General features: G+C 39.9%; 1 protein-coding gene across 8 annotated transcripts in view; it reads right to left on the bottom strand.

Moving 5' to 3' along the window:
• LOC132495336 (nuclear body protein SP140-like protein) overlaps positions 1-27526 on the bottom strand; it is an 86113-nt gene that overhangs the window by 38821 nt on the left and 19766 nt on the right. For 3 of the 8 annotated variants that reach the window (XM_060107167.1, XM_060107164.1, XM_060107160.1), the window contains exons 5-16: positions 26265-26348; positions 22811-22894; positions 17884-17964; positions 16285-16356; positions 13896-13976; positions 12288-12359; positions 10247-10327; positions 8639-8710; positions 3738-3821; positions 1699-1779; positions 573-656; positions 90-170 (exon numbers count right to left, since the gene is read on the bottom strand). In XM_060107167.1, the coding sequence (XP_059963150.1) occupies positions 90-170; positions 573-656; positions 1699-1779; positions 3738-3821; positions 8639-8710; positions 10247-10327; positions 12288-12359; positions 13896-13976; positions 16285-16356; positions 17884-17964; positions 22811-22894; positions 26265-26348 (957 nt within the window). The remainder of the gene's footprint in view (positions 1-89; positions 171-572; positions 657-1698; positions 1780-3737; positions 3822-8638; positions 8711-10246; positions 10328-12287; positions 12360-13895; positions 13977-16284; positions 16357-17883; positions 17965-22810; positions 22895-26264; positions 26349-27526) is intronic. The other 5 variants (XM_060107162.1, XM_060107161.1, XM_060107163.1 and 2 more) reach the window with 5 other exon arrangements.

A 27526-nucleotide genomic window follows, 5' to 3' on the forward strand; every position in this document is an offset into this window, starting at 1 on the left:
TTCATTGTGGAGTATTCCCAGAGTAAAATCCATCAGGAAACACCATCCTCCTGACACCCTGCAGCCCAGACAGTCCTTATCTCTCTCACCTGCTCCACTTTTTGGTAGTGAGCTCAAGGATTCCTGGGGTTCTTCTTCATCACACATTTCTGAACAGGTACTGCTTCCTTCTGATAAATAGAATGAAATCTCTTGGAATCCCAGTGTATGACCAATGGAAACCATAGTAGGAAAACCCTCCCAGAGACAACCAGGAAGACCAGAGTGGCTCAAGTATCTCCAAGATGGGAATGTCCTTGCCCTTAGACCCTCCTGCCTTTGAGCTCACCTGACCTAGAGGTTAACATGGCTCCTGTCACTATCATCAGAGGCTGAAAACAGTCTACCCATCTCACTCCCTTCTTATACACTAATTTTCTCTGTCTTTTTCATCCTTTCCAGTTGGGTCTACATATTTCTTCTGTATGGGTATGTGAAGGGGAACAGGGTAGGAAGGGAGAAGAAAGATGGAGATTTTCCTCTCTGCAGACTGAAAAACAAAGATTCAATTTGGGAGTTGAAATCACAATTACCTTCTCCATCACATAGTGGCTGACTAGGCAGCTCCTCTGGTTCTTCTTCGTTGGTCATTTGGGAAGCTTCAGGATCACAGGACACTACAGAGAAACAAGAAAATGAGCTGAGCCAGGATGCTCAGACCACAAGTGAGCTGCCCTTTGGGAAAAGGGACATCTGCTCCAAGGACCGCACCTGAGATCCAACTAAGCCCTGTCCTGCCTCTGTTTCCACCTCATTAACCTCATTCTCCTACCCTCTGCTTCTCAGTTTCCTCTCTATAGATGTGCCTCTAAACATTTCTGCTTCTGCACTAGGAGAATAATTGTGCGCCTTTGATTTTGTGGGCTCTGATCCCCCTGACATCTTCTATATTTATTTCCTCAGTGATGATCTTGGTCTCTTCCTCTCCCTACTGACATTCTTTATTTGAGAAGTGGAAGGCTCTCTGGTTCAGGCTCTGTTCTACTGCCCTTGGGATCCTGTAGGTCTCCCTTTGGACACTGACTTGCTACAAGCCTCACACAGCCACCACCCGCAATGAGATACTCGGGACACAGGTATCTCTGCCCTTCCTCCTACTTTGATCTCAGGGAAAACAAGTATCCTTTTTCTGTGCTTCCATATTCTTATCTCTAAGGAAGAATAATAACTGTTTCCCTGGCCAAGTCCTAAAGTTTTGTGAGGAAATCTTACTTGCCAAAGTACTTTGAAAAGAATAAAGCACTATATACTCCAATAACCTGATGACGAATACGTGGCAAAAAATGTCATTTGGGCCTTAGAGTCATTGATCTTCATTTCTGACAAGTAGATCTCAAGGACCATGTTTCTTTGGAAGCCTATCCAAGGTTATGACAATATGATATTATTATTATTATTAAACACTAGATAAATACTTAGCTTTTACTCCTTATAGAAAATAAAAGGTGGTCAGGGGTTAAAATCACAATACTGAGTCTTTAGTGTGTGTGAATAAGCATAAAGATTGTGGAGGAAAAAAACACTCTGGCCTTCTTTAGGACTGCTCTTCTACAACGTGAAGAGGGAACGCATCTATTCTAACAAGGGTCATGCTGTTCAGCTCTGAATTCAGACATCTGAAACCCTGCAACTCAGGGCTGGCAATCCCCCCTTCCTTACCTGGCCCACATCTTGGTGGGGAGCTCGAGGCTTCGTGGGGCTCTTCTTCGTCACAGACCTCCCAACAGGCATTGCTGTCCTCTGCAGAAAGGAATGAAATCCCTCAGAGGTCTCAGTACACAAGCAGGGAGAAATCATGGCAAGAAAACTCCTACTGAAGACATGGGAAGCTCAATTATCTCATGGGTGGGACTGTCTCTATCCCAGACCATCTTGGTCTCCCTTGGGGTTCCCCTGGCCTGCAGGTTAACTCCTTCCCATCACTACCACTGGAGGCTGAGAACCATCCACCATCTCCCCGTACACCTAATTCTCTTTCTACTTCTTCCTCTGCCCCATTGCCTCTGCGTAGTTTTCTGTCTCTGCCCTTGTTTCCTTCTGCATCTCTAGATGTTTCTCTTTGTTTTGGTGCATTTCTGTCTCCTCTGTTCCTGTCTCTTTTTCTCTTGCAGCCTTCACACTGCTCTTTATCACCTTTCCCCATCCCATTTTTCCCTCTCGCTCCCTTTCTCATGGTGCGCGTTAGGAGAGGCATCCCTAAAATAGTATAATATAACCTGATCAGGGAATAGGATAAGAAATAGAGTGGACCAAGGCAACACCACCAACCACAGGGCAAAATTTTTCCAAATCCCTCATATAAAAGAAAGATCAGAACATTGCAATCACTGAAAATATTTATACTATCATTTGAGATGAGGAAGAAGAAATTGGCAAGGGTCGCATGATGAATGGAAGGCACAGAAAGACAGAGAGGATAACTGATCTAATCTTTGGACAACAAAGGTCACCAGGTTTAAGTGGGAAAGTAATATGATCTGATTTCTATCTTGCAAATAAAAATTGTGCTAAAGTGGAGAAAATGGGCAAGATGGGAGCAAGAGAAAATGGGGCATTCAAGTTCCATTTACTGAGAGAGCAAACCCTGTAAGAAAAGGACATTCCAGTTTCATGGATGAAGATGTTGGTTTCAATTTTGGAAGTGTCAGTTCCTGAAAGACATCCAAATGGAGAAGGCCCTGGGATAAACGTCTTCAGGTACATACATAGATGGATGACCTTGGAAGATGGGTCTGCCTAGCAGGCATGTGCTTGAGACACATTCTGTTACCTGAGAGTAGCTGAGGCTGCCAGGGAGAGAATTATTACTCTATGTTATGGACACCACTCTCTCCATGGGGCAAACCTAACTTGGAAACTCACTACTGGGATGGAAGATGCTCCTGTCTGATGTGCATACTTCAGTGTTCCAGGATCCCAACTTCTCTTCTCTTTTCCCTGTACAGCAGTTTTCACTCTTTATTGATTTGATAAAACTCTTTCTCGACATAGTTTCTCTGCACTTCCTTGTACATTTTTTTTTTCGTATTTATTTGCCTCTCTATATAGTTTCTCTAATTTTTATCTTTGAATTTCATTTCTTATTGAGGTAATTCCCTTTCTACCTTGTCTTCCATTTTCTCCTTTTCTCTTTTTCTCTGGGTCTTCTCTTTCTAGAGGCCTGTAAAATTTCCTTAGTTTATATATTTTCCTCCTGCTCACAGATCCCTTCTCCCAAACTGACAAAAGTCCTTCCATTTTCACATGGACCACAGTGCCGGAGAGCCTTCCCTTATCAGCTCTATTCTAAGTCTCCCACATGACCTTTCTAAATTGCAAGCTTATCAGTCATTCACAAAACTTACTTCCATGTTCCTTGTACATCTGGAAGTAAGCTGAAAATGATCTCCTTGCCTCAACTGCCATAACCTGCTGACATCTGGATTTTATATGCATTTAATAAAGTCACCCAGGTACTTCTGCTTTGGGACCCCAGCCTACCTTTGGCACATCCTGTTCCCCTACGTTCTCTACGCAGGGGTGCTCTCCCCACTTAGCTCAGCTCACCTTTCTCCTTAGTCTCTCTCACAGTTTTGGAAAAAACAAAACAGAAAAACAACACAATTCCATGTGTATGTATGTGAATATGAAGAAGAGAATGGCAAGATGAGAGAAGGGGGGATGTTTTTTCCTATTTATTGAGTTTAAATCATAATTACCTTCTCCCTCTACTGGTAGTAGACTGATCACCTCCTGGGGTTCTCCTTCGTGAGTCATTTGGGGAGCTTTGGGACAACAGGTCACTGCAGAGAAAAAAGGACATGATGGACCATGGAGGGTGATCAGAAACAGACCTCGATTGGCTCATGCCAAACATGACGGGAAAGCCATATGTCTGCTCCAAGCACTGCTTCTGAGAGCCACGCCATCTCCTTCTGCTTCTTTGCCATCTGCACCTCTTCCCTCTCCTTCTCGGTGTCCTACCCACAGTTCCACCTCCACACAGCTCTGTTTCCTAGCTGTGCATCTCTTGGATTGTCTGTGTTTCTCTCCTCATCTCTTGTCTTCAGGTCTTGGGGTTTTTTTGTTTGTTTTTCAGTGACAGTGTACCTCTTTTCTCCTGTTATCCTTTCTAGCTTTCTTATTCTAGATCTCTTCAAGCCCAAGTGGTTGGGTCCATTTCTATACTCCCTGTCTCTCAGTGGTTTCCATTCCCTCCCCACCAACATTAATTTTTCCTTAACTAAATCTTCTCTTGGACCCTGGTTCACTCCCCTGGGAACCTGCAGAACTCCTTGGGTTTCCTCTTCCTTTTCTGACCACATGACCCCACGCTGTCAGCTGGCTTCACACAACTGTCACCCTCAGTGACACACAGTGATGCTGGTGCCCACTCTTCCTTTTCTACCTTGCCCTTGCAAAAATAACCTCCATGCCCTTCTGTTTCATTTCCCCAACCATAAAATAGAAGTTACAACAGTTTGCATATCTGTGTCTTAGGGTTTCGTGAAGGTAAGAGGGGGCTTGCATAATCCAATAATCTGATGGAGACTGTACACATTGTCTCCCAACCCTGTTCTCTTTCTCATTCTCACCCTTTCCACACATCTCTGCTTCTTCTATTTCTATCTCGGTATCTTGCTATTGGAATCTCTTGGTACTTTGTCCTGATTTGTTTCTTTTCCCATGTCTGTTCCCACCTGCCTTTTCTCCCTCTTCCTTTCCTGATGCTGAGCTTTATGTCTTCTCCCCGTCTCTCATGCTTTTTCTAGAACTAGGAATTAGAAAAGGTATCTCTGAGGTGGTCTATAACTTCCACGTGATTTCACCAGATTCGTGAGCAGACTGGAGAGTGGAGTGGACCAAGAAAATTGGTCCAAGCACAGGGCTAAGTGTGTGCAAAGGCTCAGATGAGAAAAAGTAATCAAAATTTAAATTACTGCAAAGTTTTAAACAAACTTTAGAAGTCATTGCAGGAGAGGCAAACATGAGGCTGGAGCCATGAGAAGGAAAATAAGGAAGGATTTAATCCTTTTGACAACAAAAAGCTATTGATTTAAGGTAGGAAAGTGAGATAAGCCAACCTGCATTTTCGAAGGGTCATCTAGTTGAGTTGGAGAGAATGGATATGGTGGGAGGATGACTGGGGGAAGGTATGAGACCAGATAGAGTCTGCTGCTCTGGCTATAGTTCCAGAGAGAAGAGACATCTGACTAGGGCTTCTGTGTCGGGTGTGGCAACAAAAGGACAAGTAAGAGACAAGTTAAAGGTATAGTTAACGAAACTGGATGATTGATGGGGTGTGTGAGTTGAGGGAGGGGAAAGAGTCATTGATGACCCCTAGGTGTCTACCTGAAGAATGGAACAATAGCGTTCCATACTGAGATAGGGAACACAAGGAAAGGAGGTAGATCTGGCATCAAGAAAGGTGGTACATGCAACTATGGACGTGACTTGTACTGAAGTTCCCGAAAACCATCCAAATGGAGATGTCTCTCAGATCCCTGTACAAATGTAGTCAGGCACTTAGATGAATGAGCTTACAAGGCAAGTTGGGGCCAGAGTTAGGAATTTGCGGATCATTAAGTTATAGGTGGAGTATACAAGAATGGCTGAGTGGAGGCCCATTGCCTCTGAGTGTATTACAGGTGCCACTTTGAAAATTGGAGGAACCATAATCTGAACACTCATGGCTAACATGTTCAACTCCTAGTGTTAGAAGTTGCTTCCATGCAGCAACTCTTCTTTCAGTCCCTACAATGTCCCAAACCATCTTCTCGATCCTTGTACATGGTGTTCCCTCTCTACAGATGTTTTACTCTTCTCCTTTATCTTTTTCTCTATGTATGACTGTTATACTTTCCTCTAGCCTTTCTATTTCTTAGCACTTTCCCTCTCTGGGTCTTTCTCTAATGTCACATTCTCTACCTTTTAAACTCTGTACCTTGTTTGATTATTGAGTTGAGCTCCTTTCTTCTGTGGTGCTCTTTTCCCTGCTTCTATCTGTTCTCTTTAGTTCTTAACTTCCTGTTTGTAATGTTTCAACTTAAAATTTAAATCTAAAAATTAAAATTTCAGCCTTTCTGTATATTTTGTCCATCTCACATATTCCTTCTCCAAATCATCAAAGTTCTCATCTTTTGCCACTGACAAACGAGTAGGGATCCTTCCTTCCCCTTGGCAGGCTCGTTTCAAATGTCTTTCACATGAGTTTTCTATTTTGCGATTATACCCACTATGCCCATGTTCCTGGCACAACCTCGAGGAAAGCAGGTTGAAAATTATCTCCCCTCCCTGATACCACATTCTAACCTGGTTCTATTTCGATTCCATGTCTATTTATTTTTTAAATTTTTTATTAGAGTATAGTTGATTTACAATGTTGTATTAGTTTTTGCTGTACAGCACAGTGAATCAGTTATACATATACATATATCCACTCTTTTTTAGATTCTTTTCCCATATAGGTCATTACAGAGTATTAAGTAGAGTTCCCTGTGCTACACAGTAGGTCATTGTTAGTTCTCTATTTTATTATATTTTTAATTTTTTAAATTAATTTTTTAATGTCTTTATTGGAGTATAGTTACTTGACAATGGTGTGTTATTTTCTGCTGTATAACAAAGTGAATCAGCTATACATATACATATATCCCCATATCTCCTCCCTCTTGTGTCTTCCTCCCACCCTCCCTATCTCACCCCTTTAAATTAATTTTTATTGGAGTATAGTTGAGGTATAATGTTGTGTTACTTTCTGCTGTACAGCAAAGTGAATCAGTTATACATATACATATATCCACTCTTTTTTAGACCCTTTTCCCATATAGGTCATTACAGAGTGCTGAGTAGAGTTCTCTGTGCTACACAGTAGGTTCTTATTAGTTATTTATTTAATATATAGTAGTGAGTATATGTCAATCCCAATCTCCTAAGTCAGCAGTTCCCAACATTTTTGGCACCAGGGATCAGTTTCGTGGAAGACAATTTTTCCATGGATGGGGGGTGGGGGGTGGGAGATGGTTTAGGCGGTAATGCAAGTGATGAGGAGTGGCAGATGAAGCTTCACTGGCTCGCCCACTGCTCACCTCCTGCTGTGCGACCCAGTTCCTAACAGGGCATGGACTGGTACTGGTCTGCAGCCCAGGGGTTGGGGACTCCTGTCCCAAATTATCTTTACCCCCACTTTCCCCCTTGGTAACCATAAGTTTGTTTTCTACATCTGTGACTCTATTTTATAAATAAGTTCGTTTGTACCATTTTTTTGGATTCCACATATAAATGATATCATATATTTGTCTTTCTCTGTCTGACTTACTTCACTCAGTATGACAATCTCTAGGTCCATCTATGATGCTTCAAATGGCATTTCGTTCTTTTTTATGGTTGAGTAATATTCCATTGTATGTATGTACTACCTTCTTTATCCACTCATCTATCAATGGACATTTAGGTTGCTTCCATGTCCTGGCTATTGTAAATAGAGCTGCAATGAAAACTGAAGTTCAAGTATCTCTTTGAATTATGGTTTTCTCAGGGTATATGCCCAGTAGTGGGATTGCTGGGTCCTATGGTAGGTCTATTGTTAGATATTTGAGGAAACTCCATACTGTTCTCCATAGTGGCTGTACAAATTTACATTCCCACCAACAGTGTAGGAGGGTTCCCTTTTCTCCACACCCTCTCCAGTATTTATTGTTTGTAGGTTTTTTGATGATGGCCATTCTAACCGGTGTGGGGTGATACCTAATTGTAGTTTTGATTTGCATTTCTCTAATAACTAGTAATGTTGAACATCTCTTCATGTGCTTTTTGGTCATCTGTATGTCTTCTTTAGATCCTGGAGAAATGTCTGTTTAGATCTTCTGCCCATTTTTTGATTGGGTTGTTTGTTTTTTTGATATTGAGCTGCATGAGCTGTTTGTATATTTTAGAGTTTAATCCCTTGTCAGTTACTTGGTTGCAAATATTTTCTCCCATTCTGAGGATTGACTTTTTGTTTTATGGTTTCCTTTGCTGTGCAAAAGCTTTTAAGTTTCATTAGGTCCCATTTGTTTATTTTTGTTTTTATTTTCATTACTCTAGGAGCTGTATCAAAAAAGCTCTTACTGTGATTTATGTCAAAGAGTGTTCTGCCTAAGTTTTACTCTAAGAGTTTAAGAGTATCTGGCCTTACATTTAGGTCTTTAATCCACCCTTATTTTTTTCTTTTAACTCACTTCCTGTTTCTCTCTCCTATACATAGTATTTCATTAATCCTATGCAATCCTGGGATGTAAGTTTAAAATGATCTCTCTCCTCCAAACCCCAATCTGGTTGTATTTAGATTCCATATACTTTTAAATAAAATTGGACCTACTTAGGCAACTCCATGTGGTAGCCCCGATCTACATTTTTATTATTCTGTGCCCTTAAATTCTCTACCCAGAAGCCCCTCCATTAAGACCCTTAGCCCCCCTTTCCCCCTTGCCTCCCATATACCTGAAGAAAGCAAACAGAGCCTAAGGAAAAGTGTGTGTTTGTGTTTGGGGGAATGAAGGGAAATGTCCCTTGCATACAGACATGCAAACAAATTAATGAGATACTTGGTCACTTAAATCAATATTAGCTCCCCCGTTACCTGCTTGCAGTTTGGGAATCTCTTCAGAATTGCCTTCGTTTGTCCTTTGAAGAGTTTTGGGCTCACAGGAAACTAAAGAAAAACAGAAAAGACCAACCAGCCATGGTGATGAGGTACAGACCTCAGGGTGCTCATGCTATATTCTGGTGTTCATTGGTCAGGTGAACTTCTCCTTGGGAAAAAGATACTGTTGCTTCACACACCTCACTTTAGACCCACCAGAGCTTTGCTCCACCTTTTTTCCTTCCCGTCATCCCTCAGTCGCCTTTCTCCTCATTTTTCTATGCCCACACATGGCTGTTTTTGTGCCATGAAGGATCACAGACCTCCTTTACTCTCTGGGCTTCCCTCCCAGGCTTCTTCTTCTTCTTTGCCCTTCAATGTTCTTTGACAGTTTTCCTACTCATGAGTCAGTTTTCTTTTTTTTTTTTTAATTGGGGTAAAGTTACTTTACACAGTTGTGTTAGTTTCTGCTGTACGACAAAGTGAATCAGCTATATGTATAGTGATACACATGTATATGTATATTGATATATATCCCCTCCCTCTTGGACCTCCCTCCCTCCCACCCCATCCCACCCATTTAGGTCATCATAGAGCACCAAGCTGAGCTCCCTGTGCAATACGGCAGCTTCATACTAGCTATCTATTTTACACATGGTAGTGTATATATGTCAATCTTAATCTCCCAATTCATCCCACCTCTCCTCTCCCCTGTGTACACATGTCCATTCTCTACGTCTGCATCTCTATTCCTGTCCTGCAAATAGGTTCATCTGTATCATTTTTCTAGATTCCACATATATGCGTTACTATACGATATCTGTTTTGCTCTTTCTGACTTACTTCACTCTGTATGACAAACTCTATGTCCATCCGCACCTCTACAAATGACCCAATTTCGTTCCATTTTATGGCTGAGTAATATTCCATCATATATATGTACCTAAGTCTTGGCTGCCCTGACCCTCTGCAGCCCCACACGATAGTCACCATACTAAGTCATCAAGGATGCTGGTACCCTCAATTGTTTAACTGCTTTGACTGCTAAAAGACCCTTACACACTTCAGTGCTTCTATTTCTTTACCTGCAAAACAGGAGTAAGTAACATTCTGTCTGTTACATCCATAACTTTGTGGAGAGAAGAATGATATCTTGTTTGCCAAAATTCTTTGAAAAATCAGTCACATAATAAATAATAGTTGACAAAAATTGTACTTTAGATTTGGGAGCAATTGATCTGAAGGACCATGTTTCTTTGGGAGGTTTTCCAAAGTTAGGCACAAAATAATAGCATTATAACCAAATAGAATAATACTTAGTTTTTATTCTTTAGAGAAGATAAAGGGCAGGTCAGTGTAAATTCAAGTCTTTACTATTAATAGCTATGAGAGACATCACTTTTCTCCAGCATATTGCTACTAGAATGCACTCAGGAATATTTATGTTATTTGTTATGTTACTGATGTTATTATGGACTCATGGGATTCCAAGACACACTAGATCTTTTGACTGTGGAGTGTGCTCAGGGTAAAAAGCACCAATAAACACCAGCTCTGAATTCAGCCACCTGACACCCTCGGCTGGCAATCCCTCCCCATCCTTACCCAGCTCACATCTTGGTAGGAAGTTCGAGGCTCCCTGGGGCTCTTCTCCATCATAGGCCACCCAAAAGGCATTGTTGTTCCCTGCAGTAATGAATGAAATCCCACAGACATCTCAATTTATGACCAAGGAGGAATCACAGCAAGAAAATAACTAGAAAACCAAGAAATCCTGAGAAACTGGAAGTCCCCACTCCCCAAAATAACCTGACCTGAAGGTTAACTTTGCTTCAGCAGCTTTCACTAGGGGCTGAGGAATTCATCCATTGTGGAAAAATCTCCCTTTCCTTTTTTTTTTTTTTTAACATCTTTATTGGAGCATAATTGCTTTACAATTTTGTGTTAGTTTCTGCTTTATAACAAAGTGAATCAGTTATACATATACATATGTCCCCATATCTCTTCCCTCTTGCATCTCCCTCCCTCCCACCCTCCCTATCCCGCCCCTCTAAGTGGTCACACAGCACCGAGCTGATCTTGCTGTGCTGTGCAGCGGCTTCCCACTAGCTTTCTATTTTACGTTTGGTAGTGTATATATATCCATGCCACTCTCTCACTTTGTCCCAGCTTACCCTTCCTCCTCCCCGTATCGTCAAGTCCATTCCCTAGTGGGTCTGCATCTTTATTCACATCTTGCCCCTAGGTTCTTCTGACCAATTTTTTTTCTTTCTTTTTTTTTTTTAGATTCCATACATATGGGTTAGCATACAGTATTTGTTTTTCTCTTTCTGACTTGCTTCACTCTGTATGACAGTCTCTAGGTCCATCCACCTCACTACAAATAACTCACTTTCCTTCCTTTTTATGGCTGAGTAATATTCCATTGTATATATGTGTCACATCTTCTTTATCCATTCATCTGTTGATGGACACTTAGGTTGCTTACATGTCCTGGCTATTGTAAATAGAGCTGCAATGAACATTTTGGTCCATGACTCTTTTTGAATGATGGTTTTCTCAGGGTATATGCCCAGTAGTGGGATTGCTGGGTCCTATGGTAGGTCTATTGTTAGATTTTTAAGGAAACTCCATACTGTTCTCCATAGTGGCTGTACAAATTTACATTCCCACCAACAGTGTAGGAGGGTTCCCTTTTCTCCACACCCTCTCCAGTATTTATTGTTTGTAGGTTTTTTGATGATGGTCTTTCTAACTGGTGTGGGGTAATACCTAATTGTAGGTTTGATTTGCATTTCTCTAATAATTAGTAATGTTGAACATCTCTTCATGTGCTTTTTGGTCATCTGTATGTCTTCTTTAGATCCTGGAGAAATGTCTGTTTAGATCTTCTGCCCATTTTTTGATTGGGTTGTTTGTTTGTTTGATATTGAGCTGCATGAGCTGTTTGTATATTTTAGAGTTTAATCCCTTGTCAGTTACTTGGTTGCAAATATTTTCTCCCATTCTGAGGATTGACTTTTTGTTTTATGGTTTCCTTTGCTGTGCAAAAGCTTTTAAGTTTCATTAGGTCCCATTTGTTTATTTTTGTTTTTATTTTCATTACTCTAGGAGCTGTATCAAAAAAGCTCTTACTGTGATTTATGTCAAAGAGTGTTCTGCCTAAGTTTTACTCTAAGAGTTTAAGAGTATCTGGCCTTACATTTAGGTCTTTAATCCACCCTTATTTTTTTCTTTTAACTCACTTCCTGTTTCTCTCTCCTATACATAGTATTTCATTAATCCTATGCAATCCTGGGATGTAAGTTTAAAATGATCTCTCTCCTCCAAACCCCAATCTGGTTGTATTTAGATTCCATATACTTTTAAATAAAATTGGACCTACTTAGGCAACTCCATGTGGTAGCCCCGATCTACATTTTTATTATTCTGTGCCCTTAAATTCTCTACCCAGAAGCCCCTCCATTAAGACCCTTAGCCGCCCATTCCCCCTTGCCTCCCATATACCTGGAGAAAGCAGACAGAGCCTAAGGAAGAGTGTGTGTTTGTGTTTGGGGGAATGAAGGGAAATGTCCCTTGCATACAGACATGCAAACAAATTAATGAGATACTTGGTCACTTAAATCAATATTAGCTCCCCCGTTACCTGCTTGCAGTTTGGGAATCTCTTCAGAATTGCCTTCGTTTGTCCTTTGAAGAGTTTTGGGCTCACAGGAAACTAAAGAAAAACAGAAAAGACCAACCAGCCATGGTGATGAGGTACAGACCTCAGGGTGCTCATGCTGAATTCTGGTGTTCATTGGTCAGGTGAACTTCTCCTTGGGAAAAAGATACTGTTGCTTCACACACCTCACTTTAGACCCACCAGAGCTTTGCTCCACCTTTTTTCCTTCCCGTCATTCCTCAGTCGCCTTTCTCCTCATTTTTCTATGCCCACACATGGCTGTTTTTGTGCCATGAAGGATCACAGACCTCCTTTACTCTCTGGGCTTCCCTCCCAGGCTTCTTCTTCTTCTTTGCCCTTCAATGTTCTTTGACAGTTTTCCTACTCATGAGTCAGTTTTCTTTTTTTTTTTTTAATTGGGGTAAAGTTACTTTACACAGTTATGTTAGTTTCTGCTGTACAACAAAGTGAATCAGCTATATGTATAGTGATACACATGTATATGTATATTGATATATATCCCCTCCCTCTTGGACCTCCCTCCCTCCCACCCCATCCCACCCATTTAGGTCATCACAGAGCACCAAGCTGAGCTCCCTGTGCAATACGGCAGCTTCATACTAGCTATCTATTTTACACATGGTAGTGTATATATGTCAATCCTAATCTCCCAATTCATCCCACCTCTCCTCTCCCCTGTGTACACATGTCCATTCTCTACGTCTGCATCTCTATTCCTGTCCTGCAAATAGGTTCATCTGTATCATTTTTCTAGATTCCACATATATGCGTTACTATACGATATCTGTTTTGCTCTTTCTGACTTACTTCACTCTGTATGACAAACTCTATGTCCATCCGCACCTCTACAAATGACCCAATTTCGTTCCTTTTTATGGCTGAGTAATATTCCATCATATATATGTACCTAAGTCTTGGCTGCCCTGACCCTCTGCAGCCCCACACGATAGTCACCATACTAAGTCATCAAGGATGCTGGTACCCTCAATTGTTTAACTGCTTTGACTGCTAAAAGACCCTTACACACTTCAGTGCTTCTATTTCTTTACCTGCAAAACAGGAGTAAGTAACATTCTGTCTGTTACATCCATAACTTTGTGGAGAGAAGAATGATATCTTGTTTGCCAAAATTCTTTGAAAAATCAGTCACATAATAAATAATAGTTGACAAAAATTGTACTTTAGATTTGGGAGCAATTGATCTGAAGGACCATGTTTCTTTGGGAGGTTTTCCAAAGTTAGGCACAAAATAATAGCATTATAACCAAATAGAATAATACTTAGTTTTTATTCTTTAGAGAAGATAAAGGGCAGGTCAGTGTAAATTCAAGTCTTTACTATTAATAGCTATGAGAGACATCACTTTTCTCCAGCATATTGCTACTAGAATGCACTCAGGAATATTTATGTTATTTGTTATGTTACTTATGTTATTATGGACTCATGGGATTCCAAGACACACTAGATCTTTTGACTGTGGAGTGTGCTCAGGGTAAAAAGCATCAGTAAACACCAGCTCTGAATTCAGCCACCTGACACCCTCGGCTGGCAATCCCTCCCCATCCTTACCCAGCTCACATCTTGGTAGGAAGTTCGAGGCTCCCTGGGGCTCTTCTCCATCATAGGCCACCCAAAAGGCATTGTTGTTCCCTGCAGTAATGAATGAAATCCCACAGACATCTCAATTTATGACCAAGGAGGAATCACAGCAAGAAAATAACTAGAAAACCAAGAAATCCTGAGAAACTGGAAGTCCCCACTCCCCAAAATAACCTGACCTGAAGGTTAACTTTGCTTCAGCAGCTTTCACTAGGGGCTGAGGAATTCATCCATTGTGGAAAAATCTCCCTTTCCTTTTTTTTTTTTTTTTAACATCTTTATTGGAGCATAATTGCTTTACAATTTTGTGTTAGTTTCTGCTTTATAACAAAGTGAATCAGTTATACATATACATATGTCCCCATATCTCTTCCCTCTTGCATCTCCCTCCCTCCCACCCTCCCTATCCCGCCCCTCTAAGTGGTCACACAGCACCGAGCTGATCTTGCTGTGCTGTGCAGCGGCTTCCCACTAGCTTTCTATTTTACGTTTGGTAGTGTATATATATCCATGCCACTCTCTCACTTTGTCCCAGCTTACCCTTCCTCCTCCCCGTATCGTCAAGTCCATTCCCTAGTGGGTCTGCATCTTTATTCACATCTTGCCCCTAGGTTCTTCTGACCAATTTTTTTTCTTCTTTTTTTTTTTTTTTAGATTCCATACATATGGGTTAGCATACAGTATTTGTTTTTCTCTTTCTGACTTGCTTCACTCTGTATGACAGTCTCTAGGTCCATCCACCTCACTACAAATAACTCACTTTCCTTCCTTTTTATGGCTGAGTAATATTCCATTGTATATATGTGTCACATCTTCTTTATCCATTCATCTGTTGATGGACACTTAGGTTGCTTACATGTCCTGGCTATTGTAAATAGAGCTGCAATGAACATTTTGGTCCATGACTCTTTTTGAATGATGGTTTTCTCAGGGTACATGCCCAGTAGTGGGATTGCTGGGTCCTATGGTAGGTCTATTGTTAGATTTTTAAGGAAACTCCATACTGTTCTCCATAGTGGCTGTACAAATTTACATTCCCACCAACAGTGTAGGAGGGTTCCCTTTTCTCCACACCCTCTCCAGTATTTATTGTTTGTAGGTTTTTTGATGATGGTCTTTCTAACTGGTGTGGGGTGATACCTAATTGTAGGTTTGATTTGCATTTCTCTAATAATTAGTAATGTTGAACATCTCTTCATGTGCTTTTTGGTCATCTGTATGTCTTCTTTAGATCCTGGAGAAATGTCTGTTTAGATCTTCTGCCCATTTTTTGATTGGGTTGTTTGTTTTTTTGATATTGAGTTGCATGAGCTGTTTGTATATTTTAGAGTTTAATCCCTTGTCAGTTACTTGGTTGCAAATATTTTCTCCCATTCTGAGGATTGACTTTTTGTTTTATGGTTTCCTTTGCTGTGCAAAAGCTTTTAAGTTTCATTAGGTCCCATTTGTTTATTTTTGTTTTTATTTTCATTACTCTAGGAGCTGTATCAAAAAAGCTCTTACTGTGACTTATGTCAAAGAGTGTTCTGCGGGGCTTCCCTGGTGGCACAGTGGTTGAGAATCTGCCTGCCAATGCAGGGGACACGGGTTCGAGCCCTGGTCTGGGAAGATCCCACATGCTGCGGAGCAACTAAGCCCGTGCACCACAGCTACTGAGCCTGCGTGTCTGGAGCCTGTGCTCTGCAACAAGAGAGGCCGCCACAGTGAGAGGCCTGCGCACCGCAATGAAGAGTGGTCCCCGCTTGGCGCAACTAGAGAAAGCCCTCGCACAGAAACGAAGCCCCAACACAGCCAAAATTAAATTAATTAATTAAAAAAAGAAAAATCTTTCCGATGAGAGTGAGCTCATTTAAAAAAAAAAAAAAAAGAGTGTTCTGCCTAAGTTTTACTCTAAGAGTTTAAGAGTATCTGGCCTTACATTTAGGTCTTTAATCCACCCTTATTTTTTCTTTTAACTCACTTCCTGTTTGTCTCTCCTATACATAGTATTTCATTAACTTATGCAATCCTGGGACATAAGTTTAAAATGATCTCTCTCCTCCAAACCCCAATCTGCTTGTATTTAGGTTCCATATACTTTAAATAAAATTGAACGTACTTAGGCAACTCCATGTGGTGGCCCTGATCTACATTTTTATTATTCTGTGCCCTTAAATTCTCTACCCAGAAGCCCCTCCATTAAGGCCCTTAGTCCCTCTTTCCCCCTTGCCTCCCATATACCTGAAGAAAGCAACCAGAGCCTAAGGAAAAGTGTGTGTTTGTGTTTGGGGGAATGAAGGGAAATGTCCCTTGCATACAGACATGCAAACAAATTAATGAGATACTTGGTCACTTAAATCAACATTAGCTCCCCCGTTACCTGCTTGCAGTTTGGGAATCTCTTCAGAATTTCCTTCATTTGTTCTTTGAAGAGCTTTGGGCTCACAGGAAACTAAAGAAAAACAGAAAAGACCAACCAGCCATGGTGATGAGGTACAGACCTCAGGGTGCTCATGCTGAATTCTGGTGTTCATTGGTCAGGTGAACTTCCCCTTGGGAAAAAGATACTGTTGCTTCACACACCTCACTTTAGACACACCAGAGCTTTGCTCCACCTTTTTTCCTTCCTGTCATCCCTCAGTCGCCTTTCTCCTCATTTTTCTATCCCCACACATGGCTGTTTTTGTGCCATGAAGGATCACAGACCTCCTTTACTCTCTGGGCTTCCCTCCCAGGCTTCTTCTTCTTCTTTGCCCTTCAATGTTCTTTGACAGTTTTCCTACTCATGAGTCAGTTTTCTTTTGTTTTCTTTTGTAAAGTTACTTTACACTGTTGTGTTAGTTTCTGTTTTACAACAAAGTGAATCAGCTATATGTATAGTGATATACATGTATATGTATACTGATATATATCCCCTCCCTCTTGGACCTCCCTCCCTCCCACCCCATCCCACCCATTTAGGTCATCACAGAGCACCAAGCTGAGCTCCCTGTGCAATACGGCAGCTTCATACTAGCTATCTATTTTACACATGGTAGTGTATATATGTCAATCCTAATCTCCCAATTCATCCCACCTCTCCTCTCCCCTGTGTACACATGTCCATTCTCTACGTCTGCATCTCTATTCCTGTCCTGCAAATAGGTTCATCTGTATCATTTTTCTAGATTCCACGTATATGCGTTACTATACGATATCTGTTTTGCTCTTTCTGACTTACTTCACTCTGTATGACAAACTCTATGTCCATCCGCACCTCTACAAATGACCCAATTTCGTTCCTTTTTATGGCTGAGTAATATTCCATCATATATATGTACCTAAGTCTTGGCTGCCCTGACCCTCTGCAGCCCCACACGATAGTCACCATACTAAGTCATCAAGGATGCTGGTACCCTCAATTGTTTAACTGCTTTGACTGCTAAAAGACCCTTACACACTTCAGTGCTTCTATTTCTTTACCTGCAAAACAGGAGTAAGTAACATTCTGTCTGTTACATCCATAACTTTGTGGAGAGAAGAATGATATCTTGTTTGCCAAAATTCTTTGAAAAATCAGTCACATAATAAATAGTTGAAAAAAATTGTACTTTAGATTTGGGAGCAATTGATCTGAAGGACCATGTTTCTTTGGGAGGTTTTCCAAAGTTAGGCACAAAATAATAGCATTATAACCAAATAGAATAATACTTAGTTTTTATTCTTTAGAGAAGATAAAGGGCAGGTCAGTGTAAATTCAAGTCTTTACTATTAATAGCTATGAGAGACATCACTTTTCTCCAGCATATTGCTACTAGAATGCACTCAGAAATATTTATGTTATTTGTTATGTTACTTATGTTATTATGGACTCATGGGATTCCAAGACACACTAGATCTTTTGACTGTGGAGTGTGCTCAGGGTAAAAAGCATCAATAAACACCAGCTCTGAATTCAGCCACCTGACACCCTCGGCTGGCAATCCCTCCCCATCCTTACCCAGCTCACATCTTGGTAGGAAGTTCGAGGCTCCCTGGGGCTCTTCTCCATCATAGGCCACCCAAAAGGCATTGTTGTTCCCTGCAGTAATGAATGAAATCCCACAGACATCTCAATTTATGACCAAGGAGGAATCACAGCAAGAAAATAACTAGAAAACCAAGAAATCCTGAGAAACTGGAAGTCCCCACTCCCCAAAATAACCTGACCTGAAGGTTAACTTTGCTTCAGCAGCTTTCACTAGGGGCTGAGGAATTCATCCATTGTGGAAAAATCTCCCTTTCCTTTTTTTTTTTTTTAACATCTTTATTGGAGCATAATTGCTTTACAATTTTGTGTTAGTTTCTGCTTTATAACAAAGTGAATCAGTTATACATATACATATGTCCCCATATCTCTTCCCTCTTGCATCTCCCTCCCTCCCACCCTCCCTATCCCGCCCCTCTAAGTGGTCACACAGCACCGAGCTGATCTTGCTGTGCTGTGCAGCGGCTTCCCACTAGCTTTCTATTTTACGTTTGGTAGTGTATATATATCCATGCCACTCTCTCACTTTGTCCCAGCTTACCCTTCCTCCTCCCCGTATCGTCAAGTCCATTCCCTAGTAGGTCTGCATCTTTATTCACATCTTGCCCCTAGGTTCTTCTGACCAATTTTTTTCTTTTTTTTTTTAGATTCCATACATATGGGTTAGCATACAGTATTTGTTTTTCTCTTTCTGACTTGCTTCACTCTGTATGACAGTCTCTAGGTCCATCCACCTCACTACAAATAACTCACTTTCGTTCCATTTTATGGCTGAGTAATATTCCATTGTATATATGTGTCACATCTTCTTTATCCATTCATCTGTTGATGGACACTTAGGTTGCTTACATGTCCTGGCTATTGTAAATAGAGCTGCAATGAACATTGTGGTACATGACTCTTTTTGAATGATGGTTTTCTCAGGGTATATGCCCAGTAGTGGGATTGCTGGGTCCTATGGTAGGTCTATTGTTAGTTTTTTAAGGAACCTCCATACTGTTCTCCATAGTGGCTGTATCAACTTACATTCCCACCAACAGTGCAAGAGGGTTCCCTTTTCTCCACACCCTCTCCAGCATTTACTGTTTGTTGATTTTTTGATGATGGCCATTCTGACTGGTGTGAGATGATATCTCATTGTAGTTTTGAGTTTCATTTCTCTAATGATTAATGATGTTGACCATCCTTTCATGTGTTCATTGGCAATCTGTATATCTTCTTTGGAGAAATGTCTCTTTAGGTCTTCTACCCATGTTTGGATTCGGTTGTTTTTTTTTTATTATTGAGCTGCATGAGTTGCTTGTATGTTCTGGACATTAATCCTTTGTCAGTTGCTTCATTTGAAAGTATTTTCTCCCTCTCTGCGGGTTGTCTTTTCAGCTTGTTTATGGTTTCCTTTGCTGGTCAAAAGCTTTTAAGTTTCATTAGGTCCCATTTGTTTATTTTTGTTTTTATTTCCATTTCTCTAGGAGGTGGGTCAACAAGGATCTTGCTGTGATTTATGTCATAGAGTGTTCTGCCTATGTTTTCCTCTAAGAGTTTGATGGTGTCTGGCCTTACATTTAGGTCTTTAATCCATTTTGAGTTTATGTTTGTGTGTGGTGTTAGGGAGTGTTCTAATTTCATTCTTTTACATGTAGCTGTCCAGTTTTCCCAGAACCACTTATTGAAGAGGCTGTCTTTTCTCCACTGTGTATTCTTGGCTCCTTTATCAAAGATAAGGTGACCATATGTGCATGGGTTTATCTCTGGGCTTTCTATCCTGTTCCATTGATCTATCTTTCTGTTTTTGTGCCTGTACCATACTGTCTTGATCACTGTAGCTTTGTAGTATAGTCTGAAATCAGGGAGTCTGATTCCTCCAGCTCCGTTTTTCTTTCTCAAGATTGCTTTGGCTATTCGGGGTCTTTTGTGTTTCCATACAAATTGTGAGCTTTTTTGTTCTAGTTCTGTGAAAAATGCCGGTGGTAGTTTGATAGGGATTGCATTGAATCTGTAGATTGCTTTGGGTAGTAGAATCATTTTCACAATATTGATTCTTCCAATCCAAGAACATGGTATATCTCTCCATCTATTTGTATCATCTTTAATTTCTTTCATTGTTGTCTTATAATTTTCTGCATATGGGTCTTTTGTCTTCTTAGGTAGGTTTATTCCTAGATATTTTATTCTTTTTGTTGCAATGGTAAATGGGAGTGTTTTCTTAATTTCACTTTCAGATTTTTCATCATTAATATGTAGGAATGCAAGAGCTTTCTGTTCATCAGTATTATATCCTGCTACTTTACCAAATTCATTGATTAGCTCTAGTAGTTTTCTGGTAGCATCTTTAGGATTCTCTACGTATAGTATCATGTCATCTGCAAACATTGACAGCTTTACTTCTTTTCCAATTTGGATTCCTTTCATCTCTTTTTCTTCTCTGATTGCTGTGGCTAAAACTTCCAAAACTATGTTGAATAATAGTAGTGAGAGTGGGCAATCTTGTCTTGTTCCTGATCTTAGTGGTTGTTTCTGATCTTAGTGGTTTCCTTTTCTTATATGACATTCTCTTTCTACTTCTTCCCTTTCCATTTGATTCTTTACATTTTATCCATCTCTGCCTCTGTTTCTTTTTGCTGGTGTCTCCTGGACTGTCTCTTTCTCTGTTCCTGAAACTTTTGTCTTGTTTCTCTGATGTTGCTCCTTCTCTCCTATCCTTTGTCTTTCAACTGTTTCTTTCTAGCTTTCTCTAAAGAAAGGCCTCCCTGCAATAGTATGTTTTAAATAGGATTTACCAGAGCGAGGAGGTTAAGTGGAGGGTAGTAGAATGTGAAAACAGTTCTGAATAAGGCAGAAAATGTATGGAAAAGCTCAGATATGAAAGATTTGTCAATTAAAAGTATTGGGGGAGTAAACAAGACAGAGAAAAACAAATATATGATATTGCTTATACATATGTGGAATTTTTTAAAATGATACAAATGAACTTACTTAAAAAACAGAAACAGACTCACAGACATAGAAAACAAACATATGGTTACCAAAGGAGAGGTGGGGGAGGGATAAATTAGGAGTTTAGGATTAACTTATACACACTACTATATATAAAAAAAGATAACCAATAAGGACCTACTGTATAGCACAGGGAACTATATGTAATATCTTGTAATAATGTATAATGGAAGAGAATGTAAAAAAAGAATATATATACATATATACGAACATATATGTATAACTGAATCACTTTGCCGTACACTTGAAACTAATACAACATTGTAAATCAACTATATTTCGGTAATATTTAAAAAAATAAAATAAAATACAAATTTTAAAAATAAAATTATTGGGGGGAAAAGTTTATACTATATTGAATTAATAGTGCAGGAGGCAGGTGATGAGGCTGGGAAAATCGATACGGGGCTTATCATGGGTAATCTTGGATGCCACTCAGAGAAACATTTATTTAATCCTTAGTGTATTAAGAAAGTATGTTGGAACATAACACAATCTAATTTTCATTTTCAAATGTCCCATGTAGTTGAAGTGCAAATAACACATTTGTTGGAAGCAAGATTAGAGGAAAGTCATGAACAGAAGACTTGCTTTGAGAACCATGGCAGAGGTCTGAAGACTTGGAGGTGTGAAAGATGGACAGCTTGGAGATATTCTGGAAGAGAAATGACTATACTGGATGAGTAACAGGCATTTATCTGAGGGCAAGAGTAGTCATGGTGACGCCTAGACTTCCAACTTGAAAACCTATGAGATAATAAGGATCCATCACTGAAACATGAATGCTGAAGAGGAGTTTAGATCTAGCTTGAGTGATGAAGATGCTACTTTTAGTTCTGAAATGACAAGTTAAAAGTTCTTGAAAGAATTCACGTGTAGATATCTAGCAGACCATGGTCTTTGAGTCCATGGATAAATGTACACTGAAGACAATCTAGGGTGGTGATTTGGTCATAGGAATCACTGGAATATTCAGGGAGAGGACTATTGCAATGTGAGTATTTTACAAGTGCCACTTCGATGGTTAAGGACAGTTTAATCTGAACACTCACAGCTAATGTTGCCAACACTTGTGCCCAAAGTTGCTTACATACAGTGCTCTTACCTCAAGCCTACAATGTCCCGATCTGCTCCTCTCTCTTTTATTGTCTTTTCACTCTCAACCTGTTTTCCATCCATTCTCCTTCAACTCTTTCTCTACATAGTTGCCTTTGTACGTCTCCCTGACTTTTCCCAATTCTTAGTATTTATTTTCCTCTCAGTGTTGCCCTTTCCATACTTTTCGCTCTCAACTTTTATCTCTGTTTCTTGGTTAATTTTTCACTTTATCTCTTCTCTGCTGTGTCTTACACTTGCTCCCATTCCATCTGTTTCTCCCACTTTATTTTGACCTCTGTCTCCCAACACTATTCAACTTTTGTCTCTCTGTGTGATTTCATCCTCCAGGTTCTCCCCTCTCATCATTTCCAAAACTCTCCTCTTGGACTCTAACTACAGTACCAGGGACCTCCAACTGGCCAGTTCTCCCGCGTGAACCTGACATGCCATGATGTTTCCAAGTTCCTCTTAGTTGTTCTGTGAAATTAATTGAAAATTATCCCCTATCTCAACCTGGAAGAGTGGGATTTTAGAAAACTGGATCCATTCATGTAATTTGTCACATATTACACCCTATCTACCTTTTCAATTTTCTCTTTTTATATTCCCCATCAATGGATGCTCCATCTACTCAGGAGCTCAGATTCCTTTTCTCACTGTCTCTGTTGCATATGTGAGCAGGTAAGAGCAGGTAGGAGAAGCGGGGGCTAGCAGAGGCCTAGGATAGGAGACCAAAGGTAGGCTTTGCTTCCATGAAGACAAGAAAACAAAGGTTTAATATGGAATTGATAAATTAAATGATAGTTACCTTGTCTGTCATATGGCAGTAAGCTGGGTACACCTTCTAACCTTATTACATTGCTCATTTGGAGAGGTGACTGTTCCAAGGACACTAAAGAGAGCAACAAGAAAAAGACAGAACTCAGACAGTATCCAGAGAAGAGACCTCTGTGTGCTCAAGGTGAACTCTGATGATGTTCAAGTTCCAAGGACCCCATCTGAGGCCCAGCAGAGCCTTGCTTGCGTCCTTTTCATTGAGATGCACATATCTTAAGTGTAAAACAGCTCTGTGACCAACATCACAGTCAAGATTTGGAACACTTCCACCATGCCAGTCAGTTTCCACCCACTATAAGCAACCACTGTTTTGATTTCTATCACCATTAACAAGTCCTTCCTTTCTGGTACTATACTTGTCTGTACTGATGCTCACATCAATAGGATCACATAGTACATACTCCTGTGACTGGCTTCTTTTTCTCAACATGTTTCTGAGATTCATCCATATGGTTACATATACCAGTAGTTCATTCATTATATTGCTGAATAGTATTCCATTCTATAAATATATCACAGTTTATTTTCTCTTATTGATGAGAATTTGAATTGGTTCCAGATTTTAGCTATTAGGAATAAAGCTACTATAAACATTGTTGTACAAATCTTTGTGTGAACATATGTTTTCATTCCTTATGAAAAGATACTTAGGAGTAGGACTGCTGGGTTGTGGGTTATATTTAACTTTATAGGAAACTGCTAGTTTTCCAAAGTGGTTATATCTATCAATTTATAGTCCAGCCAGCAATGTATATAAAGGAGTTCTAATTGTTCCATAGTCTCATCAGCATTTGGTGTTGTCAGTATTTTTAATTTTAGCAATTCTAGTAACTGAATGGTAGCTCATTGTGGCTTTTTCCCAACGACTAATGAAATTTGCATTTCCCCAATGACTAATGATGATATATACTTTGTTTATGTTCTTATTGGTCATTTTATATCTTTTGAGTGAAGTGTCTGTTCAAGTCTTTTGTCCATTTTTTAAATTAGTGGTGTGTCTTTTTATTATTCTTTTGTAGGAGTTCTTTATACATTCCAGGAGCAATCCTTTGTCAGATATATGTATTGCAAATATTTTCTCCCAGTCTATGACTTGCCTTTTCCTTTTCTTAATGATATCTTTGGATTAGTAGTTTTTAATTTTGATGAAGTGCAATTTACCAAGTTTTTCTTTTATGGCCCATGCTTTTCCTGTCCTATGTAACAAATTTTTGTCAACCCAAAATTTGCAAGGATACGCTCCTGTGTTTTCTTTTAGAAGCTTTATCGTTTTAGCCTTAACTTTTAGATTTGTCATCCAACTTGAATTATATTTTGTGGATAGTGTGAAGCAGGAGAGGAGGTTAATTTTTTCTATGTTTGCTCTCCCTTATTTTCTATCTTTTTACAATCCATTCTACTTCTCTTCATTTCTCACATTTGTACTTACAGTCCTCTTCCCAACACTGTGTCTCCCCGAGGAAGGATTGTGCATTCTTGTTTCTGAGGGCGCCTTTCTCCTTGATCACTCCTGTCACCTTGTATTTCTGCTTCTCTCTTCCCCAGTGAGGTTTCTGGCTCTTCCCCCTTTGTCTCTTTAGTTTTTCTCTTCCAACTCTTTATACCCTTTATACCTACGCTATTCCAGTGTCCTACCCTCTCTGTCTCCTTGTGGTTTTTTTTACCTCTCCCCTTTACCACAAAAACCAGATACGCTTTCTTGGTAAGTAAATGTCTCCTCACCCTAAACTCTGATCTACTCCTCTGCCCCTTGGGGAGAGGAGCAGGGTTCCTTGGAACTCCCTGGGGTCTCCTCTCTGAATTATGAACACATGACACCCCCCCTTCCTCCCTCCCTGTATGTGCTACCATACTCAGAGTCAGTCATCCAGACAAATATTGGACTGTCAGTCAACCTTACTGCTTGTTCAGATTCTCGGGCACATTCATTCATCATTTCCTGGATTTTTATTGTACCATTTGGGTCACGGATGAATCTTCTTCCCTTATACTCATCTGCATCCATCATTGATATGCTCTGGGATACTAGCTCTAGGTAGGGTGTCACCCAGATCACATTAGGAACGTTGAAGGATTTGTTTCCTCTTCCTTTCATAATGAACCTCTATTCTTTACTAATAACTATTACGAATCCTTCCACCAGCCCATTCTCATTCCCACTATTCTCAGTGGTAGATGAATCTCTAAATATATTTTTGATACCCTTTGTACTTTTTAATATACATTTTATACTTTTAGCTATTTGTCTTTATTAAAAAGAATAAGTATTAAAATACATCTGAATGTTACATAAATGTATTAATACATCTCTAAAATATATAATATCTGAGGTACAAATCCAAATTAAGGATACATATTAATGGCATTCTGCAAGGCCATTCTTATGTTTTTTTCTTATGTTTGTCATTTCCAAGAAAAAAATCAACATTTAACAAATAACTAAATTTATTGTTAGACCGTTTGGCTTAAGGATGGAGACTGTTTCTTGGGCTTGAAGTCTGTTTCACTCACTGAATCACTAACTATCTTCACACCTCAGTTTCTTTTCCTGAAAAATGGGAATAACAAAACCTTTATGACAGGATTGTTATGAGAATTAAGTGAGATGCTACTGGTAAAGTGATACCTGGGTTATAGTAACTTAGCAAGAAATCATAATTTTCAATTAATGTCTTACATGTTAGAATTTAATGATTAATTATTAGTAATAATATGAATGAAAAGATGATTAAACGCTAGAAACAGTGCATACTGGTTACAAAAGTACATAAGGCATATGTGAGCATTAAACATGTTGATGCACATGAAGCGCTGACCTTATGCATAGTGGTCTGTGAATGTTATGTGTTGTGACTATTGTCATAGTCAGAGTTATTACTGCCCTTTGTTCTCTTTGCCCCTTTTTACTCCTTCGCTTCTTTCTTTCTTTTACTCCTTCCCTTCTCCTTTCCTTCTTTTCTACAGAACACCATCTCTTCCACACCCTGCACACAATTACTGCTCACTCTCTTCCTCTCTTTTATTATGAGTACTGTTTACAACTGTTCCTCCCTTTGACACATCAAAGGCTTCCTCTTTGGACTTGTCACAAACCCTTACTCCTTCCCAGATCCACTGAATTCCTGGCTCACAATTACTGCTGTCAGTTCTCCCCCTTAATTCTGCCTCATGGTTGCAGTGAGATCTTCTCTCTTGGGTTCATGTTCCATCTTCTTAGCTGTCACATCTGCCTAGCAATATTCTTGAATTCCAGATCTGGCTGGTTAATTGGGAGCCCATACAACACACCACTGCTCTGACTTCCCCATCTCCTGCTGCATCCCTTCCCCAGGGTGCACTCTCCACCCAGGAGTTCAGTCCCCTGATCCCTGATCTCCTTTCTTCTTAGTAGATGAGACAGCAAGCTTCTATCAAGTCAGAATTACCTTGTTCACCGTTTAATTGTAAGTTGAGTGTCTCCTTTGTCTCTCCTTCACCAATGTTATGGACATGGAAGTTTTCACGAATCACTGAGAAGAGAAAGGAAAGGCAATTAGAGATCCCAGACAGTGACCAAGAGCTGCCTCTCATAGTTACACATCCAGGACATCCTTGACTCCCATAGTTCAGGGGGAAGCTTCCAGCCCTCAGGGAACCCTGGACTTCAGTGGGTCTCACGTGACCTGTGGCTTGACATTGCTCCTGGAATCTAACAGCTGTTCCACATTGAATGCATCTCTCAAGTTTTAAAAAAGAATGGACATATGAAGGAGGAAAACCATATGATCATCGCAATAGATGTAGAGAAAGCTTTCGACAAAATTCAACACCCATTTATGATAAAAACCCTGCAGAAAGTAGGCATAGAGGGAACTTACCTCAACATAATAAAGGCCATATATGAGAAACCCACAGCCAACACTGTCCTCAATGGTGAAAAACTGAAACCATTTCCACTAAGATCAGGAACAAGACAAGGCTGCCCACTCTCACCACTATTATTCATCATTGTTTTGGAAGTTTTAGCCACAGTAATCACAAAAGAAAAAGAAATAAAGGAATCCAAATCGGAAAAGAAAAAGTAAAGCTGTCACTGTTTGCAGATGACATGATACAATACGTAGAGAATCCTAAAGATGCTACCAGAAAACTACTAGAGCTAATCAATGAATTTGGTAAAGTAGCAGGATACAAAATTAATGCACAGAAATCTCTTGCATTCCTTTATACTAATGATGAAAAATTTGAAAGTGAAATTAAGAAAACACTCCCATTTACCACTGCAACAAAAAGAATAAAATATCTAGGAATAAACCTACCTAAGGAGACAAAAGACCTGTATGCTGAAAATTATAAGACACTGATGAAAAAATTAAAGATGATACAAATAGATGAAGAGATATACCATGTTCTTGGATTGGAAGAATCAACATTGTGAAAATGACTCTACTACCCAAAGCAATCTACAGATTCAATGCAATCCCTATCAAACTACCACTGGCATTTTTCACAGAACTAGAAGAGAAAATCTCACAATTTGTATGGAAACACAAAAGACCCCGAATAGCCAAAGCAATCTTGAGAAAGAAAAGCAGAGCTGGAGGAATCAGGCTCCCTGACTTCAGACTATACTACAAAGTTACAGTAATCAAGACAGTATGGTACAGGCACAAAAACAGAAAGATAGATCAATGGAACAGGATAGAAA

The sequence above is a fragment of the Mesoplodon densirostris genome, chromosome 8 (genome assembly GCF_025265405.1).
Source record: "Mesoplodon densirostris isolate mMesDen1 chromosome 8, mMesDen1 primary haplotype, whole genome shotgun sequence".
Taxonomy (NCBI): domain Eukaryota; kingdom Metazoa; phylum Chordata; class Mammalia; order Artiodactyla; family Ziphiidae; genus Mesoplodon; species Mesoplodon densirostris.